Source organism: Phaseolus vulgaris, chromosome 10, assembly GCF_000499845.2.
Source record: "Phaseolus vulgaris cultivar G19833 chromosome 10, P. vulgaris v2.0, whole genome shotgun sequence".
Lineage (NCBI taxonomy): Eukaryota > Viridiplantae > Streptophyta > Magnoliopsida > Fabales > Fabaceae > Phaseolus > Phaseolus vulgaris.
This window is the reverse complement of record NC_023750.2, coordinates 275,423-293,935: the sequence shown is the minus strand read 5'-3', so window position 1 is coordinate 293,935 and position 18,513 is coordinate 275,423. Positions and strand designations below refer to the sequence as shown.

The 18,513-nt window shown below is 29.1% G+C and overlaps 2 protein-coding genes across 2 annotated transcripts; one reads left to right on the top strand and one right to left on the bottom strand.

Moving 5' to 3' along the window:
- Positions 1–4,898: 4,898 nt before the first annotated feature.
- Positions 4,899–6,805, bottom strand: LOC137819407 (uncharacterized). The gene is made up of 4 exons (XM_068623244.1): positions 6,645–6,805; positions 5,656–6,510; positions 5,406–5,555; positions 4,899–5,232 (listed from the first exon to the last, which is right to left on the bottom strand). Exons 1-4 carry the CDS (start codon positions 6,672–6,674, stop codon positions 5,008–5,010), a joined length of 1,260 nt encoding a protein of 419 aa, XP_068479345.1. The 5' UTR covers positions 6,675–6,805; the 3' UTR covers positions 4,899–5,007.
- A 4,400-nt stretch (positions 6,806–11,205) lies between these two features.
- LOC137819073 (rhodanese-like domain-containing protein 10) lies at positions 11,206–12,700 on the top strand. The gene is made up of 2 exons (XM_068622813.1): positions 11,206–11,904; positions 12,399–12,700. Exons 1-2 carry the CDS (start codon positions 11,438–11,440, stop codon positions 12,589–12,591), a joined length of 660 nt encoding a protein of 219 aa, XP_068478914.1. The 5' UTR covers positions 11,206–11,437; the 3' UTR covers positions 12,592–12,700.
- Positions 12,701–18,513: the final 5,813 nt, after the last annotated feature.

Below are 18,513 nucleotides of genomic sequence, written 5' to 3'. Positions count from 1 at the left end.
AAACAAGCTTATGACGGATTACTGTTGACAGATTCCTTAATAATACATATTTTCATTACATAAATTAAGGTCTGTGATGGCCCATCATCAATACTTGCTTTTTCTGAGTCTTTTGATGGGCTCTTTCAAGTTCATCTTTTGATGTTGTTGATGTTAAGGCTCATGAGTTGTTGTTTTCTGCCAAGAATAATACATCTTGTTTAAGAGCAATGTTGTCTTTGGTTCTCATACTAAATTTTGTTAAACTTTTTCCACCATTTGATCTTTATATTTCTTTCTTGACAACATTTAAATTTATACTCCTTCATATGGTTGCGCTAAAGTATAATCCCAAGTTAATATCCAGGTAATAGCTTAAAGGCTATAAAAAACATAAGCTTATAACCTGGTACAAATATATATTTTTTTCGAAAATATGAATATACTTCATTTATTTTTGTGAGAAATATTGAAGGTAATGGTCCAAAGTCAACAAACCATTTTATAAACCATCTTGAAAATTTCAAAGATATTCCTTTTTTGAACCAAATAAACAACGATTTCTTTTCTAGTTTAACAAATAATATGTTGGTCCATGCATCCATGTAATCATAATAACTATATTGTTGAGGATCAAACACTCGTGAAAATTATTTCTTATCATGGAAGGGTTGGTTCCACTCTTGAGGGGTTAGAACTTGTAGAATTTGTATCTTGAAAAATTGGATATTTCTTTCATCATCTCTATTATGAGATACTTATATGGATTTTGTATTAACCAATATGAATTCATAGGAAGTTCTGGTCTTGTATATGTTTATTGGCAAGTAATGGAAATATTGGGAAAATAGGTTTTCAGCTATGTGTCTTGAGTTTGGAGCTATCCATGCCTTTTCTAATATTAGTATTGGCATATTCTCTAGTTTCTCTAAATATTCATAGGAGGGATGGTTTTGGAAAACCTGCTCTCGAAAAATCTATTGGAATAAGAGTTTTACTGGTAAAATCTTTTGGGTTTATTAATATACTTTGGTAGTGTAGTGGAGTAAATGTATTTGAGGATATTAATGAGTTTGATGTTTGAGTAAGGGTTTTATGATTTGTGTCGGAGTAAGGTTGGTTTTGTGGGTGTTGATGGCCTTAAAGATAATGAAGAGGATGATCTTAATGATATTGATGAAGAGACTTTGTTCTATCACAATGGGGAACCATATTGAGTTTTATTTATTAAACTAGATGCTTTATTTGATCTACTAGGGGACCATAATCATCTTTTCTGATTGGTTTGACACTCATTTGAAGTTTGTAAAAATTCTCTTATTAAAGAATCAGGTAAAAAGTTCTATTTTCCTTTAATATGTTCTATTTCAAAATCAAAATAGGATAATAAAACTTGCCATCTTGTAAAAATATGTTTAGAAACCAAATTTTGAGCATTTTTAGTCAAAATACTTGGAGTTGCTTTGCAATCAATACGAATTAGAAATTTTTTGTTAAATAAATCATATTGAAATTTTTGTAAACATAAAACTATTGAAAGTATTTCTTTTTTAATAGTAGAATACTTTTGTTGGGAAGAATGTCATATACCTTAATGATATCTGACTACTTCCTTTTTTGATTTTTCTAAAAGTTTTTGTTTTAAAATTCCCACATATCCTAAGTCACAGACATCAATTTCTACAATAAGAAAAGTTTTGGGACCAGGTATAATTTTTTAACTATTTATTTTATGCCTTTGGTCATATCATCATTCCAGGATGGAGGCTTATTTCTTAATCTTGAATATAAAGGAGCTCAAGTTATTCTAATATTGGGAATAAAATTTGCTATATAATTTTTTTATAAAAACTCTCATGTTAGGCATCACTATGAAACTTGACATCTCAACTAAGTTGACACCTCAAGTAACAACAATCATCTGTCACAACATGAAAAAAGTATTATTAAAGGAAAAAAAGAAAGGAAATACAAGTAAATATGGGGGACTAGACCAAAACTCATATATTAACAAGACTGATACATAGGTAACCTGTACCTATTCATAAAGAACTCTAATAAAAAGACTATATGGAAGCTTATTATACCAATGAAATTGTTCTCTGGGAACAAATCCTAAGTTAGCAAGTTTATCAGCACAAACACTCCCTTCACGAAAAATGTGAGAAACCCTAAATCTGATTTTCCCACAGTAATTAAGACAAGTGTTCCACCTATTACGAAACATCCAAAGAACTTTAGTTATAGAAGTAAATGCAACACAAACCAAGACAGAATCACATTCAAGCCATAAATTAGTAAAATCCATCTTTTGAACTTCTTCAATAGCATGTATAACTTCATAAAACTCAACAACCAAAGCAGTCTGAACATCAAGGAAAGCAGAGAAACCACCAATAAACTTCTTCATACTCCCACGAAAAATACCTCCACAAGTAGCAAAACCAAGATAACCCCTAGCAGAACCATCAATGTTAATTTTAACTCAACCTAGTGAAGAAAACTCTCATCTAACAAAAAGAGGATGTAGAACTTTACCACTACGAGTATGAATATAAAAAAACTTAAGCACATTGAAATCAAACATATCATTGTGCATTGAACTTTTAAATGAATTTCCCACTAGACAAGTAAGATCTTTAATGACCGAAATAGCTATAGAAATATCATCTAAATAAAAAAGGTTACCACAACAAACTTAATCAAATTAACCGAAAGACTACCATCACTCTTAATGAAAAGAAGAAGATTATCCACATTAGAGAAATGAGAATTAAGAAAAAAATTTCGAACCCAACTTCAAATATGCAAAGCATTAGGACATTCAAAAAATAAATGTTGAATAGATTCTTCCTGCTTTTCACACAACGTAAACATAGAACATATATGCAAACTTGTATGCTGAATGTGTTGATCTGTAGGAAGTCACCCATGAAAAACTTTCTAGAGTACTAGAGTTTTGGAAGGAGGAATTTATGGAGACCAGATGAGTTTGCCCCAACCACATGGAACTCCTGGTTCCAAGAAAAAAGTCTTAGCCAATTTGAGAGTGACACGACCAAACTTGTCTAGAATCCAATTAGGAATATCTTGTTCCTGCCTAATCATGATATATTAAAAAAAATGAGTCATTTGCTGTAAAGGCAAGGGAATATCCCAATCATTATCAATCCAGAATTGGGAAACTATAGTCGGGATGTTAGAACCATCAGGTACCCCTGCAATGTTTGATAAAGAAGTAGTAGAACATCATTTATCATTTCAAAAATTAATAAAAGTACATTTACCAACAACCCAAGAAGTATGTTAAGGAATAACGTCATACAACTATTTAATCCCAGGCCAAATAGAGGAGGATCTATAAGCCATTTTAAGCTTGCACTTTGATTTAAGAACTCTGACTTTCAAGAGAAGAGAATAAGTCTTATTACTATAAGCGAAATTTCAAGTAAGTTTAAGAAGATATACGTTATTCCAACTAAAATTCTTTTCAACTATTGTTTTTTTTTATTTCTTTTGGAAATTTATTTGTAAACTTTAATGATCTTTGCATGTGTGTGATTGTTCCTTGATATATTTCATATCCTAAAACTCTAATCTTTGTTTAAAATATTTTTATTTTCTTCTCTGAAACTACTAACCATTCTCATTAATTATTTTTACAAATTATTCTAAATGTTATTTATGTTCATTGATATTTTTCGAAAATATTAAAATATCATCTAAATATACTATAGAAAATCTCATATGAGGATAAAATATACCATTCATAATATTTTGAAATTCATTAGGAGCATTCTTTTAATCATTAAGGCATTACATTCCATTCATAATGTCCAAAAGGTACTACGAAAACAATTTTATATTTATCTTTTTCTTCTACAGAGATTTGATAATATCCTCATATTATATCAAATTTTGAGAATATTGTAGCATCATGTATTCTTTTTATTAAATCATTTTTATTAGGTTATGGATACCTAATCCCTTTTAATACTTTATTTAATGGTTTATAATTAATTATTAATCTTGGTGCTCCTTTCTCAAATTTAGAACTTTTGAGTTATTAACTTTTTTTTTTACCTTAAAAGGATATAATAATGTTAAAAAGGGAGTTCCTATAATCATTATTATATTCATATTTTTTATTAATATAAATGAAGTATTATAGCATATTGTATTCTTAAATATTTTAGCATTAGATAATTTATATTGAATATTCATTTTTGTCCCATTAGCACTAGTTGCTTTTTCTACAGTTTTTTCATAATATTGAGTAGGTATTATTCCTTCTTGAATACAAGCAATATCTGCTCCAGGATATATTAAGACTATTATTTAAAACGGTTTTTCTTTGATTATTAAGGTTATTTCAGTATGCCATTTATGAGTGGTAATTAGACTTATCATACTAATACAAGTTTTTGTATTGTTTTCTTCTATATAATTTTGTTTTGAATTAGTTTATTGTCTATTGTGGTATCTATATTCTAGTGAGATATCATTTTCTTTTAATAATTGAATTTCTTGTTTAATATTTTTAATTTATTCTTGTAAGTGTTTTATAGTTATTTGATGACTATGTGTTTTAAATCTACTGTAGATATCTTTCATATGGGTTTCACCTGTTGTTATGGACAAATACACAATATAGTAATAGATACATGAATTCAAATTTGAGTAGGTAACATCTGAGTTAAGATTAGGCAATGTGTTAATACAAAGGAATAATACACGAATTAAACATTGTAATACAAGATAAAAAAAGAAAAAAAAACTAAAGGCCTTCTCTATTATAATTTGTTTGCTTAATTCCTTCTTCTGGATCAATTAATGGTGCATAAAATAAATAATAATAATTTCACATCAAGTTAGGTCAAATTAAAATAAATAATAATAATTTCACATCAAGTCAGGTGAAAGAAAAATAAATTTGTATATTTTTGCCATGAATCAATTATCTCAAAAAATTTACATAGTCAATGAAGGAATATGAATGATTTTAAATTTTAAATTACATTTTTATCATTATTGTGGCAGGTTCTCTGCTAAATAAATGTAGAAATGTCCCATTGCTCCGGTACGAAACTCATTTACATATCTAGATTCTAGAGTCAAAATTTCTCCATCATTAATCTTGATAGAACCTGGTTGTGGATAACAAATAGACATTCCAATGAGATAATCTTTCTCATTTCCTGCCTCATTTCCTGATCCATACATTGGTGTTGAAGTGCATAAGGTTTGTCCATTCTAAATGACAAAAAAAACATAAATTTTAGAGTTCAAAATGTATTAAAATTTAACCTACTACATGAAATTAAACCATTTATTATATAAAAAAATATTGCCAAAAATGTTTCATAAAATAATTTAACTAATAATACAAAATATATAAATTGAAGGTAAAAAACATGATTTATCACCTCTGCATATAAAGTTGCATTCACAACACCTGAATGCATATGAGCAGTGGCATAAATGAGATAACCTCCTTTATTCATTGGAATGTTTGCCTTTTGGACATGAGGAGAATCACCACTACTATTTGTATTTGCTGGAATGGTATACTCAGCCTACAAATAATTGATTTCTTTTGTTAATCCACTCTCTAATTGAGATTCAAAAGTCTATTTATTTGATTTTTTCAAATTACTATCTTCAATAATATATTACCTGGCAATCATGAATTATTTCAGAACCATTTGATGTTATTCTGTCAGTGGAATCAAGTATGTAAACTTTAACTGGTACTTGGTGCTTGTTCCAATCAACCCAAGAAATTGTATATCTCAAGGAAATCTTTCTTTTTGGACCTTGAAAACCATCTATTTGTTTGCATTGTAAGTTATCTTGACAACAAAAGAGTCCTCCTTTGTAATCTGTGGTCAATGGTTGGTTATGCACATCCACGGTGACATTATAAAAGTCCTTTGGAAGATTCATAAGATCACATCTGCATTCAGTGCAACCTTTCTTATCTTCTGCACCACGTGTATCAATCGCCATGATGTTGAGCAACCATTTCTCTTCATATCCCTCTGGAACATTTGTAGGATTACCTTGTTCTATTGCAAAAGGTTCAGGAATGTTTGAAGTTGTTCCTCGTGATTCAACTCCAAATCCCCAATAATGTGGAAGAATATTTCCATTGCACATGCCTTCATTTCTTTTAAAAGAAAAATCATCAGGATGACGAAGCTTAGGATCGTCTGACATAGTAATATTTTGTATGTACTTTATTGCAAACCAATGATGAAGGTAAGTTTCAAACGAAGGAATTGGATTTCCTTCTTCATCAACTAGTTCAGAATCAAAACTTTTAACTCCAACATGGCCTTTAGGAAACTCTATATTAAAAAATGTTTTTGCTGCAATTGATCCAGATCCCATTTCAAAACTTTCAGATACAAAAGTGGCTCTTTTTGTATGAACTTTAGAATATTGAAATAGTGAATATGAAGTTCTTGACAGCAATAACATTATTGCTAATGAAATAAGAATTGCTTTAGAGATAAATTTCATGTCAACCTGGAGATAAATAAACATGTTACGTCGTTAGTTATCAATTATGTTTTTGAAATTCATAAAGATTAATGATATCTAACTTGCACAATTAAAAGAAACAGGAAGATTAAGTCGGAAAAGAAAATAGAAATATTTACCTCGTGAGAAGAAGAACATAGATTGGCCATGTTGGAGATTTGATTTTGGAGATTTGATCTTATTTGAAAATCATAGCAATAAATAAATTGGTGTGGAAATGAAGGTGTTGCTTCCTACTTTTATAATAAGAAGATTTTGTACCAACACAATTGACATGGCTAAAGGTAGATTGAACAGGTAGTATGAAATGTTTATTTCTATTACTAGCTGTAGTAGGTATTAATTGATAATTTTTAGGTAATTAGTTTGAGCATAATTTGATAAAGTGTTGGTGTCAATTGAAAATTTATGTAAACAATTTTTTTTTAACATTTTCAGCTCATTTTCAATAAAATTTTGTTCTATTTTTCCTTTTGATTTGTCTATTCATGATTTCTTCCAAAGGTGATACATACATTACATATTAACTAACAAATCAATAGAAACTCCTTCAAATTATGTAAATACTTAATTCAATATTATGTGGTATCTCACTTTTAAAAAGTACACAATTTTCTGGTATTCATGATTAATGCTTTTTCTTCTTTTCATCATAATAGAAAACACACTTAAAGTTGAAAAACTTTTTTATTTAATATTTTTTTTATCAATATATTTACTCTTCCATTATAAATTAGAATCCACAAATTTAAAAATGGAATTTCCAGCACTTCATAATATATTTTTATTTTCTTTCCTTTCATTTATTTTGTTGGGATGTGTATTTCATGCATACTTTTGTAATTAGACAAACAAATTTTCTCTCAACGATGCTAAATTAATGTCCTAAAATGTGTATCTCTACATTTAGTTTGTTCTTGTTTTAAATTATCCATATTTAGAAGAAAATTTACACCACAATTTAAATTTGAAATATAATTTATATAATTAAAGGTTTATCATAAATTTTAATTATTATATATGATTTATTTAATATTAAATATACGACTTTATTGTAATTTTTAGTTGTATAAAAGTAAACATTATCCTATCTAATTCATAAACTAAATTACTAATTTTTCACTATTTAGACAAAATGCTACCTTTTTTAAATCTTAATATTAACGGTAACATTTCAAAATGTGTTGATTAACAGTAACACGTAATTTAGTAAAATAATGGGTAATAATTTTTTATCGTGATTTTGGTGGCCATAAAATTGTGTGGATTATATTAATATTATTTTTTGGAATTATAACTATTTAAAGGCATTAAAATTCTTTTCGGAATGAAATTATTAATATACAGTGGAGTAAAATTCAAAAATACAAATGAACTTTTAGATAATATTGATAGAATAATAAGATGGGTGATAAATAAAAAGCTATTACTAAATTATTGAAGTGAAAGAATAAAAGTTAAAAAAAGTTGTTTTTTTTTTATAACAAATAATAAATAAAATAAGGAAACACATTAACTACATTAACATATAATAACAAGATATAAGAGCACATCAATATACAATTACATTAACTCTTTAAAGGAGCACATTCTCAAGACAAGATACAAAAGTTCAACAACTAAACTTAGTTTTTGTCTGCAAACATAAGTAAACCAAACGCCCAAGCGTCACCCTGTGATGAGGATATAGAAGCCAAAAAAAATTTACACAAAACACACCACGTCTTCCAAATTTGGACAAATCGTTAAACAAGAATAACCAAACATCAATTTCTCCAATATCTCATATAACATAAAGATTCCAAACACTAATCCGAGTAGGAAAAATCAACCAATCTTTTGTTTACCGTAACCCAAGACCAAAATAATCAAACCAACTCTGCTAGAAAGAAACAAAAGCCAAGAAAATCTGCACAAAACACACCACAACTGCCAAACCTAGACAAAATGTTAAACATAAATCATTAAACATCAATCTCTCAAATATTTCATACGATAAAGGGGTTCCAAACACCAATCCGAGTAAGAGAAATCAATCAATATTTCTTTTACCGTAATCCAAGACCAAGTCTTCCTTTGTACCACAGTAAAAAACTCAACTAGATCAACACATCCATTCTTAAAAATCACCTTATTCCTATGATTCCAAATTTCACCTATAATACCTACCCAAACCCCCCTAACAACTAGCAATAACATGTTTCAAACCTATAGGTTAAAACATCTTAAAGTGCATTTGTGCATCCCAATGTAATACTGAAGAAATCTCCAACCACTCGAGACACAGTCCCCAAACTCTCCGAGAGACCCTACACAAAAAAAGAAGAAGATGACTTACGGTCTCTTCTTCCACACCACAGAAGGGACACCGGTCACACATCGGAGAAATACCACACCTAAAAAGATTGTCCTTAGTGGCAATTGCTTTAGATAAACACCCTTCCAGCCATAATTTGTGTTGAGAGTAAGATCTTTAGATTCCAGAACTCTGCGAATAAGTCTCCGTACCCTGCGGACTCCTCCCCCAAAAGAATATTATAGATTGCTTTCACAGAGAAGTTTGTAGATTCTACATCCTTCCAAAGTCATTTATCGGTTGTACCTCCACCCTTTCTTAATAACCTCTTGTTATCCAACACTTGTGATAGAAGTTCAATCTGACTAGATTCCCACACAAGAAAAGCCCTTCTCCAACTCAACTTCCACAACTATCTATTATTATTCCAAATCCCAACTTGTGACAGAGTGCGACCAATATCTAAGGAGATCGAAAATAGTCTAGGAAATTTTTGCATTAAAGGAACATTGTCCACCCACTTATCCTCCCAGAACCAAATTTCTTCTCCATCTCCTACTTCCCACCTACCTTTGTCATCAAAGCCATTACCCCACTCCTCTAGATTCCAAACTTTCCATATGTCCCTCCACCACATCGACTCCCTACAATTATGAACTTGAGACTTTAAGCCCCTCCACCCACCATACTTAGAATCTAGGATATCCTTCCATAAACTTCTCTTTTCAGACTTAAGTCTCCAAATCCATTTCCCCAAAAGAGCCAAGTTAAACTTTCTTACATCAATAACTACTAAGCCACCTTTATCTTTTGACTCACAAACCTTGTCCCACGTCACCTAGGCAATTTTTCCATTCTCTAAGCCCCAATCCCACAAAAAACTCTTTTGTATCTTTTTCACTTCCTTCATCACAATAGTCGGCATACAAAAGAAGGAGATGTAAAATAGCGGCAAAGATGTAATCACAAATCTAATAACACATAGAGAAGAATTTCCCTTTCCAAGAGCTCAACCTACTCCTTAACTTATTGAGCACCCCTTCCCAAAAAACACACCTCTTATGATTCCTTCGTACCGTCACCCCCAAATAATTAAAATGTGCTTTCATAATATCACAGTTAAGAATAGAAACATAAACCATCATCTGATTGACGTTCACACCCACTCCACCAACCTTGCTCTTGGAATAGTTAACCTTAAGACCAAAAGAAAATTCAAAACACTTCAGAAATGCTTTTAAGGTCAAAACACTTTGAGTTGTGGCTTTACAAAAAAATAGGGTGTCGTTTGCATATTGCAGCATACTCACATTTACTCGCCCTTCCCCGACCTCGATACTCTCTACTGACATCTTCTCTTCCGCTTGTCTGACAACCCCTACAAGCCCTTCAACCGCAATAAGGAAGAGAAATTGTGCTAATGGGTCCCCTTCCTTAAGCCCTTCTTTGGTTTGAACTCAGTAGTTGGACTTTTATTTACCAACAAATATCGAAGAAGATTCTAAGCAATTTTTTATCCATTCAATCCACTTTCCACAAAATCCCAATCTTCCTAGCATGTGTCTTAAGCCTTTTCATAATTCACCTTGAACACCACACATTCTTTAATTTTCCTCTTTACTTTCTCAAAAGTTTCATTAGCTACTAACACACTATTCAAGAATCCTCTTCTAAGAACGCAAATTGCCTAAAAAAGTGTTAATAATTACATCAAATAATTATTTTTGTTTATAATAAGAGATAACAAATTATGTAAGAAGAAGAAAAGAAGAAGAAAAGTTGGAAAGTAAACATTTTATTCCCTCTATTTACACTTTAGTTACTTGTGCATTATGGATTATAATTAAATGAAATAAAAAAGAATTGTATAAAACTAAGTTAATTGTGTTAATAAAGCACAAGAATGTCTTAGGAGATAATAAAGAAGTAAATTGAATACGCAAATGTATACTTTTTTTTAATTTGTTAAAACTATATTTATTTAATTCGACGACTTGACATAATAATTAGATACTATACATTCATATATTGTTTAAATGAGAAATGAAATGAAAAATAATAATGTTCAATTTCCATTACATGGAAAAACTTATTAAACCAATATTAGTTATATTACCACTAATGATATTAACTTTTGAATTAGAAAAAAGGAACTCATAGCAGAAAAAGAAGATACATTTAATATAAAACGTTTACTATTTAAAGGTATTTATAAAAGGATACCTTATTTCTGGTTTTGTTCTAATTCCATAAAATGTCAGGTCCAGTTTTCATCTTATCCAACCAATTTTCAATATTATTGAAATTTAATTTTTATATTTGCAAAATTTTCTGAGAGCTATTAATGTCTGTCAGAAGAAAAAAAATAAAATGTTTGATAAAGTATTTTTTGCAGTACAATGAAATGCCTTTTTCTTATCTTATCCTTATGAGATAACATTTGATATTTTTGACTCTTTCTCTTTATATATATTAGAAACTTTGTAGCAAAAAGACAATAGGAAAATCTCAGACTCAACCAATGGTTATGGTCATTAACAGATTTTTCTTCTGTCATCCCAAACCAGTGAAATCAGATCCTTCACAGCAACAGAAAAGGGAGAGAAACATAGGAATATGGCAACCCAATTGAACCATGTGTTCAGAACTTCAATTCTGAAGCTCAAAACACAATCAGAGACCCCTTTGAGAACCTCATCAAGAACCCAAAGATTTGAAGTGATCAATGCAACATCTTCTACCAGCAGTGCAAGGCAGCTCATAGAGTCTGGCACAGTGAGGCCTATATTGGCCAAAGATGCTTCCTCAGCCATAAACTCAGAGGGCTTTATTCTCCTTGATGTTAGGCCAACATGGGAGAGAGAGAAGGCACGTGTGGCAGGGTCTTTACACGTGCCAATCTTTGTGGAAGACAAGGATAACAGTCCTATAACTTTACTAAAGAAGTGGGTGCATTTTGGGTATATTGGCTTGTGGACTGGCCAGTACCTCACTACTGTGAATTCTGAGTTCCTTAGTCAAGTGGAAAATCACATTCCTGGTAAGGACACCAAGCTTCTTGTGGCATGTGGAGAAGGATTGAGGTAATCATAGTGGAAGAAAGTTTTACTTTTATAAAATATACTTGTTTAGTTGTATCAAATTATTGAATTTTGGATGAACATACATATTTCTGCTCATTTCTTGCACTTAGTTGTTCCTGTTCTTGATGAGAAATTCAGGTGATTTTTATGGTAATCATCTCAGTTTTTGTCAAGTAACCTGAAAGTGGATCTAATTAAATTTCCTCCTGATGGAATCTATATATCTTTCTCTTTTCTTTTCTCCATATGCAACATTAAGATGTACAAGCTTATAAATATGTCACACCTGATTTCATAGTTCATAAAGTCATAACACTCTAATCAATAAAATTATCAAATCTGAACTCTTAAATTTTGTGAGACTATTTGAAGCTGTATATTAGTTTGTGTTGTGTAATCTGACATTTTCCAATTTACAAAACCAAGCAAAGCAAGAAGAAGAAGTTGATTATGGAAGGAGAATATTGATTTGTTGGTTTTGGTGAGTGATTCAGGTCAATGACAGCAGCTTCAAAACTGTATAATGGAGGTTACAAAAATCTGGGATGGTTGGCTGGAGGATTTAATCGTTCAAAGGACAATGACTTCCCATCAGCAGAAGGAAAAGAGAAGTTGCAGTATGCTACAGTTGGGGGAGCTTCTTACATATTCCTTCAGTTGCTCATATTTCTAAAGGCTGTGGGATAGCCAATTATTTTCACACCTATTAATGTTCATCTTTAAATTTGTAAACCTTTTATAAGGTTGAATTAAATTTAAAATCTATTTTTTAATACCAGTTTCCTTTTTCATACTATTGCAAAAGTAGTTTGTCATTTTATCATTAGTAGATCTCTTTTTTTGGTATCATAGGGTGATTATTTCCAATTATTTTATGAATTCCTTAATCTTTGTTTACTAGAACAAATTATTTTGGTTTATTTCTCATCATCAAAATATTAAAATATAATATTTTTCTTACTGGAAACCAGAAAGTATCTTGTATCTGAAGTTGAAGTTGGTAAAATAATAAAAAAGTAAAATGTGTTATATAAAATATAAAACTTTATATGAATTTGATTTAGACTAGTTACACATTTCTGAATAATCATTATTAACACAATAAAAGGTAAATTATAATTATTTTATAGATTAGTTATAATTTGTATTACATTAAAGATAAATAAAAAAAATTGAAGTTGTAATATATTATATGATTAATAATTGATATTATCTATAGTAACCGATTTATACGGTAATTAAATTATATTCCTTGAATACAATTAGTTACATAAACATTTTTTCATCTATTATCAATATCAACAATTGAGTGAAAGGTTTATGTTTTGTTACTCTCCTTTAGGGGATATTTTTTTAAGGGTTGAAAAAGAGGTTCTAGTTTTTTCAAACTTTTTTTCTAAATTTTTTAAAGTATATATATATATATATATATAAAGTATATTTCAATTCTTTAAAATTCTATTGCAAAGTTTTTATTCTTCCAAAATTGTTTTAAACCTTTTATACTCTTCCAAAATTTTCAATCAACTTCCCTATTAGTAATTTAAAATGTTAGTTTAGAATATTCATTTTGATAATTAAAACCTTAATAATTAATTAGATACCAATTTAAAAACTAGTTTATAAATTTTATTAATAATAGAAATTACTTTAGATACTAATAATGTTTTCCGTCTCTAAAATAATATATAATTTAGTCAATATAGTAACTAATTATTTTTTATCTCTAAAATTAATTTATATTCATGATTTTCTTACCGTGTCCTATGTCACCAGCCACTTGGCATAACTCCTATGAGACAACCACTTGGCTTACTATAGTCAAGGTAAAAAGAACTCAAACAAAGTCTAGATTCATAATGTACCTTTACAATTGCAACATAATGTTTTCCAACCGCTATTGTATTAAAAAAAAGAGGTATATTGTAAGTATGTTTGGGATTGAAACTCCTTTAGTCTAAAACTTTGACAAGCCTCCCTTAGATAGAACATACTTCAAAAATATTTTGTCAGAAGTTTCCAAAAGTGATATAGAGTTGTTGCATATACTCGTGCAAAGTATAATTGCAGAAATTGATTGAGTCAAAAAGTTGTTTAAACATGCTTCTAATAGGGATTGTACTCATTATCACTTTTGCTAGTATGTTAGTTGATTCCTCATTCAATAATTTTTGTTCCTTGTTGACATTGTGAACTTTGTGTTAACTCTACTTTTGACAAGTTTTCAAATGTTGCAATCCACTTTGTTAATACTTACACATTACTAACACTATAGCAACACTATAGTCCAAATAATTATCTCATTTCCCTATTTATTTTGGTACACTCCCCTCATAAGAATCACACCATTGATGTCATGTTCACAATGTTCTTAGACACACTTTAGGGCATTGTACCCAATATGAATAAGAGTATTTAGCTTTAGGTATCTTATGTGTTATCCATGCTCAAGCATTAAGTTGCACCATACAAAATACTTCTTGTGTATCTACCTTTCCATGCTTAAATACTATCTTGTTTTTATGATTCCAAATCATCCAAATAATCTCTATCCATACTCCCTTCCAAATTTTATTTTGTTTTTCAGTCAATTCCATGAGGTGAAAATGATGGAAATGTTTAATTATTTTGTTTTATTAAATTTTGATCGATAACTTGTTAATAGTAACTAATCGCTCAACACTGAAAGAGTAAATATTTTAAGAGAAAGCATATTCTATTCATTAAAAGAGAAGGGGGGAGCCACATCCCAGCCCTAAGGAGAAAAAAAAGATGTCAAAGCTTAAAACTTAATTATCTTCATCTTCGAGATCTTCCACGTGAATGCTCGGCCTGACTCCAACAACAGGGATATCTTCAAAGACGAATAGCCAGGTATCATGAGCATCTTTGTTGACGTCAAACTCACCATCGAATGATATACCATGATACAAAACGTGGACCTGTCGGACAACATGATTCAAGCTCGACTCGCACAAATTCAAGACATTATCCTTGAATTTGACTGTAGCACATTTTCTTTTTCTTTATTCAACTATCAATTATCATTTACAAAATTTAAAATAACTTTTTAATTATTTTTTAAATATCTCATAAGATAAAATAATAAAAGTTACAAATATAATAGGATAGTGATAATAGTAAAATTTGGCATAGAGATTTTTTTTAAGAAAAACACTTTTTAAAACTTATCTTTAAATTTTGAAATTATTATTTTTCCTATGAAATGAATAATTTTTTGGTTGATCATTATAAAGTAAATTATCTCTATTTATTAAAATTTTAGATATTTTGTTTCAAGACATAAATATTATTTATTTTAAAATTTTAAACAATCTAAAGTCATATATTAATATAACTTACATGTAAAATCTTTTTTTAAAAGAATAAGGGTGAATTCTATAAGTGGTTCTCTTTTCTAATCACATAATGAGTTCATCTTTTTTTAAATTTTTTTTTTCTGTTTTTTAATATTTTTTATAGATTTTTTTTTTAATTTTGATACTTTTGGCTCGTGATGATTAATAATTTAAATTATATTATATTGTAAATGACCAAAAATCAAAATAAATTATTATGAATCTATAACTTTTGTTTTATTTGAAATTTTTGGGTCTATAAATTTTACACTCATCATATGCTTGAGGATCAAACCCTTTGAATTAGACTAAATTCACGTCTCTACTGGTATCATTAATTTACAAACTCTATTGCCTAAGCATTCAATATATGTGAGGTCTATTTATTTTAGTTTTACAAATGGTATTTCAACCGACCATGTCGAAAGATTGAAAGGTCGATAAATCAGAAGAATGAAAGATTCATCAGTGAAAACCTTACATGGAAAGACATATACTGACTTAAGTTTTGGAGAATTTCTGCAGGTACCGCACCCCATACCGAATGACCGGGAGATAATACAAGAAATACGAGTGACTGAAAAAAGAAGTTGACAAATGAAAGAGGACAAATAGGAGTGAAACAAAGGTTGAAGGTGAAAACCCTCTACCCTATAATTTGTGTAAGTACAATATTTTCACATATGTTAAATGAAAATGCATCTGAAACCAAGTTTTAAAAGAGTATATCAACCAAAACCTCGATTTAGTTTCTCCAAATTATGATCAACTTTAAAGACAAGTCTTTATTTATTTTTGTTTCAATTGAATTTTAGATTAATATATTCACTAAATTACCATAAAAATATTTAATTAATTAAAATATAAGAAATATAAGATTGGACCAAAATTACATATTTTTAAAATAGAAAATTAAATATCTCTATTTTAAAGGGGACTTATTTCTTTAAAAAGAACAGGAGACTAAAATAGAAAATTAAAATTGTATTTGTTCCTTTATGACATTGCTCATTGCAATATATGACAAATGCTTGATCATTTCAATTTTACACCACCATATTTGACAACATAAACTTTGGTACTATATACATATACATGGTCCTATTCCTTACTTAATCATAACAATAAATACAAAGTAACTTCAACAACAGTTACGTGCTGCAAATGTATTGCTAGGTAACATCTGAAATGAGAAATACGAAATTACATTTTTTTATATAACTTAATATTTCAATTACGCTCATATTAAATGTGAAATTAGATTTATAAACTCTTATGATCATGCATTTGTGTCGTGACTGTGGTCCTTAGGTTTTTCAAAATAAAGATGCATTCGAATCTTGTACCATGTTCTCTTGCAACACCCCACAAAATTCCATCCACTCCTGGTTAAAAATCCACTGCTTTTAGACATTCTCATTTGGGTTTCATCTTCTGGGTTTGGTGCACATGAGCACATCTTTGGCATTCAATGAAGAACAAACAAAGTGAATTATAATTTGGTGAAATCAAACCTTTGGTTCAATGTATTTCTCTTTTCTTCTTTAAACACAATACTAGGGTTTCCCAAGAATGAGATCAAGCTCTTTCCTTATTTTTTTCTACCTCTCCTATTGTCTTTTATATAATGCCTTGTGGGGCTGTTATGTTTTGTTAGCTATAAGCATGGTAACGGAGTGTGTTTTCTTTGACAATGGAGTTCATCTGTTTGTTCTAGTATTCTACGTGTATATGTACCGTATTTAGTATGTTTCTAGGTTCTGTTTTTGTGTGATTAGTTAGTAATGAACTTGTTTCTCTAATTTTGGCTATGATGGGTTTTAGATATGTATCTATAAGTCTTATTCGATGGAAATCTAGAAGAATATCTATCAAATCCTCAATATTTATAATAAGGAGTTAAGAAAATTTAACTTATATATAATATTACATGCTGCACCAAATATTAGACTTGTTTTTCTTCCCTGTTGGTTAGATGAGTTTGAAAGATTGGGTACAACGAATAAAAAAAAGGTTGTGCAACACACATGAAAGAGAAAGTAGTGTTCATTATACTAAAAAAAGAAAGAATCACTTTTATATATAAAAAATATATTACAAGAATAAAATTGAGAATTTGAAATTTTGTATTAAATAAAATAACAATTTAATTTTCAAAATATGAGGACTTTGTATGTTCTTATACCCATATCAATGTCTACTATCAACTCTTTGATGAGTGAAACATAATTATAAGAGTTTACTTATGAGTTAGTTTCAATAATTTAAAAATTTATTTGTTTTAACTTTTTTAAGAATGTTAGAAAGATAGGAAAACTTAAATATGTTTGCCAATGCGAATTTAATTTATATGAGTAGAATAAAAATAAAAGAACTTTCACAAGAGAAAAATAAACAAGATATTAGCAAAATTGGAAAAAGAAAATAAAAGAGAAAATATGAAAAGACTAAGGAGATAGAAAAAATGGTGTATCACTTATAGGAGATTGATGGATGAATATTGGAGGATTTCACATTGCACCTTTGACAAGAGTCATGACTAGGACAATGGAAAAAAAAGTACCCAATAAGACATAAAAGTGAGAGTTATTAGAACTTATTTTTCACTTAGTCTTGTAAAAAAATATAGAAGTATATCCCTCTATATAGGTAAATTTGTAATTAGAAGCATAAGTGGTCTTCAATTGGACCTTAATTAGGTGGTCAAAACCCTAGCTCCCAAGTTAACTTAGGCCACCCCAATTAGACCTCAATTGGAGAGTTAAAATCCTAGATAAGAAGTCTAAGTTGACCAACACATGATAAATAGTTTCTAAATTGGTATCTAATTAGCTACTAATTATTTAGATTCTAAAATAGTAGCTAAAATCTTAGTAGCTAACTATATACCAATTTAGAAACTATTTATCAATAATATAAACTAATTTAGATACCAATAATTTTTTTAGTATCTAAAATAGTATATAATTTATAGTTAATATAACAATTAATTATTTTTGTCTTTAAAATTAGTTTTTATTTAATAATTTTTTGTAATGTAATTTTTTTCACGTTTCTTCACTAAAAATAAATTTTTGCATTTTGTGTTTAGATAAAGATAGTCCAATAAACTTTTCACAAAAGGTTTCTTTGCCAAAAAATAAACTTGGGGCTTTATGTATTTAGATAAAAAAAACAAGAACAAATGTAAACCACTAAAGAGGTGAATAAAGACATTTAAGTTTACATTGGTTTATTCAAGAGTTACTTC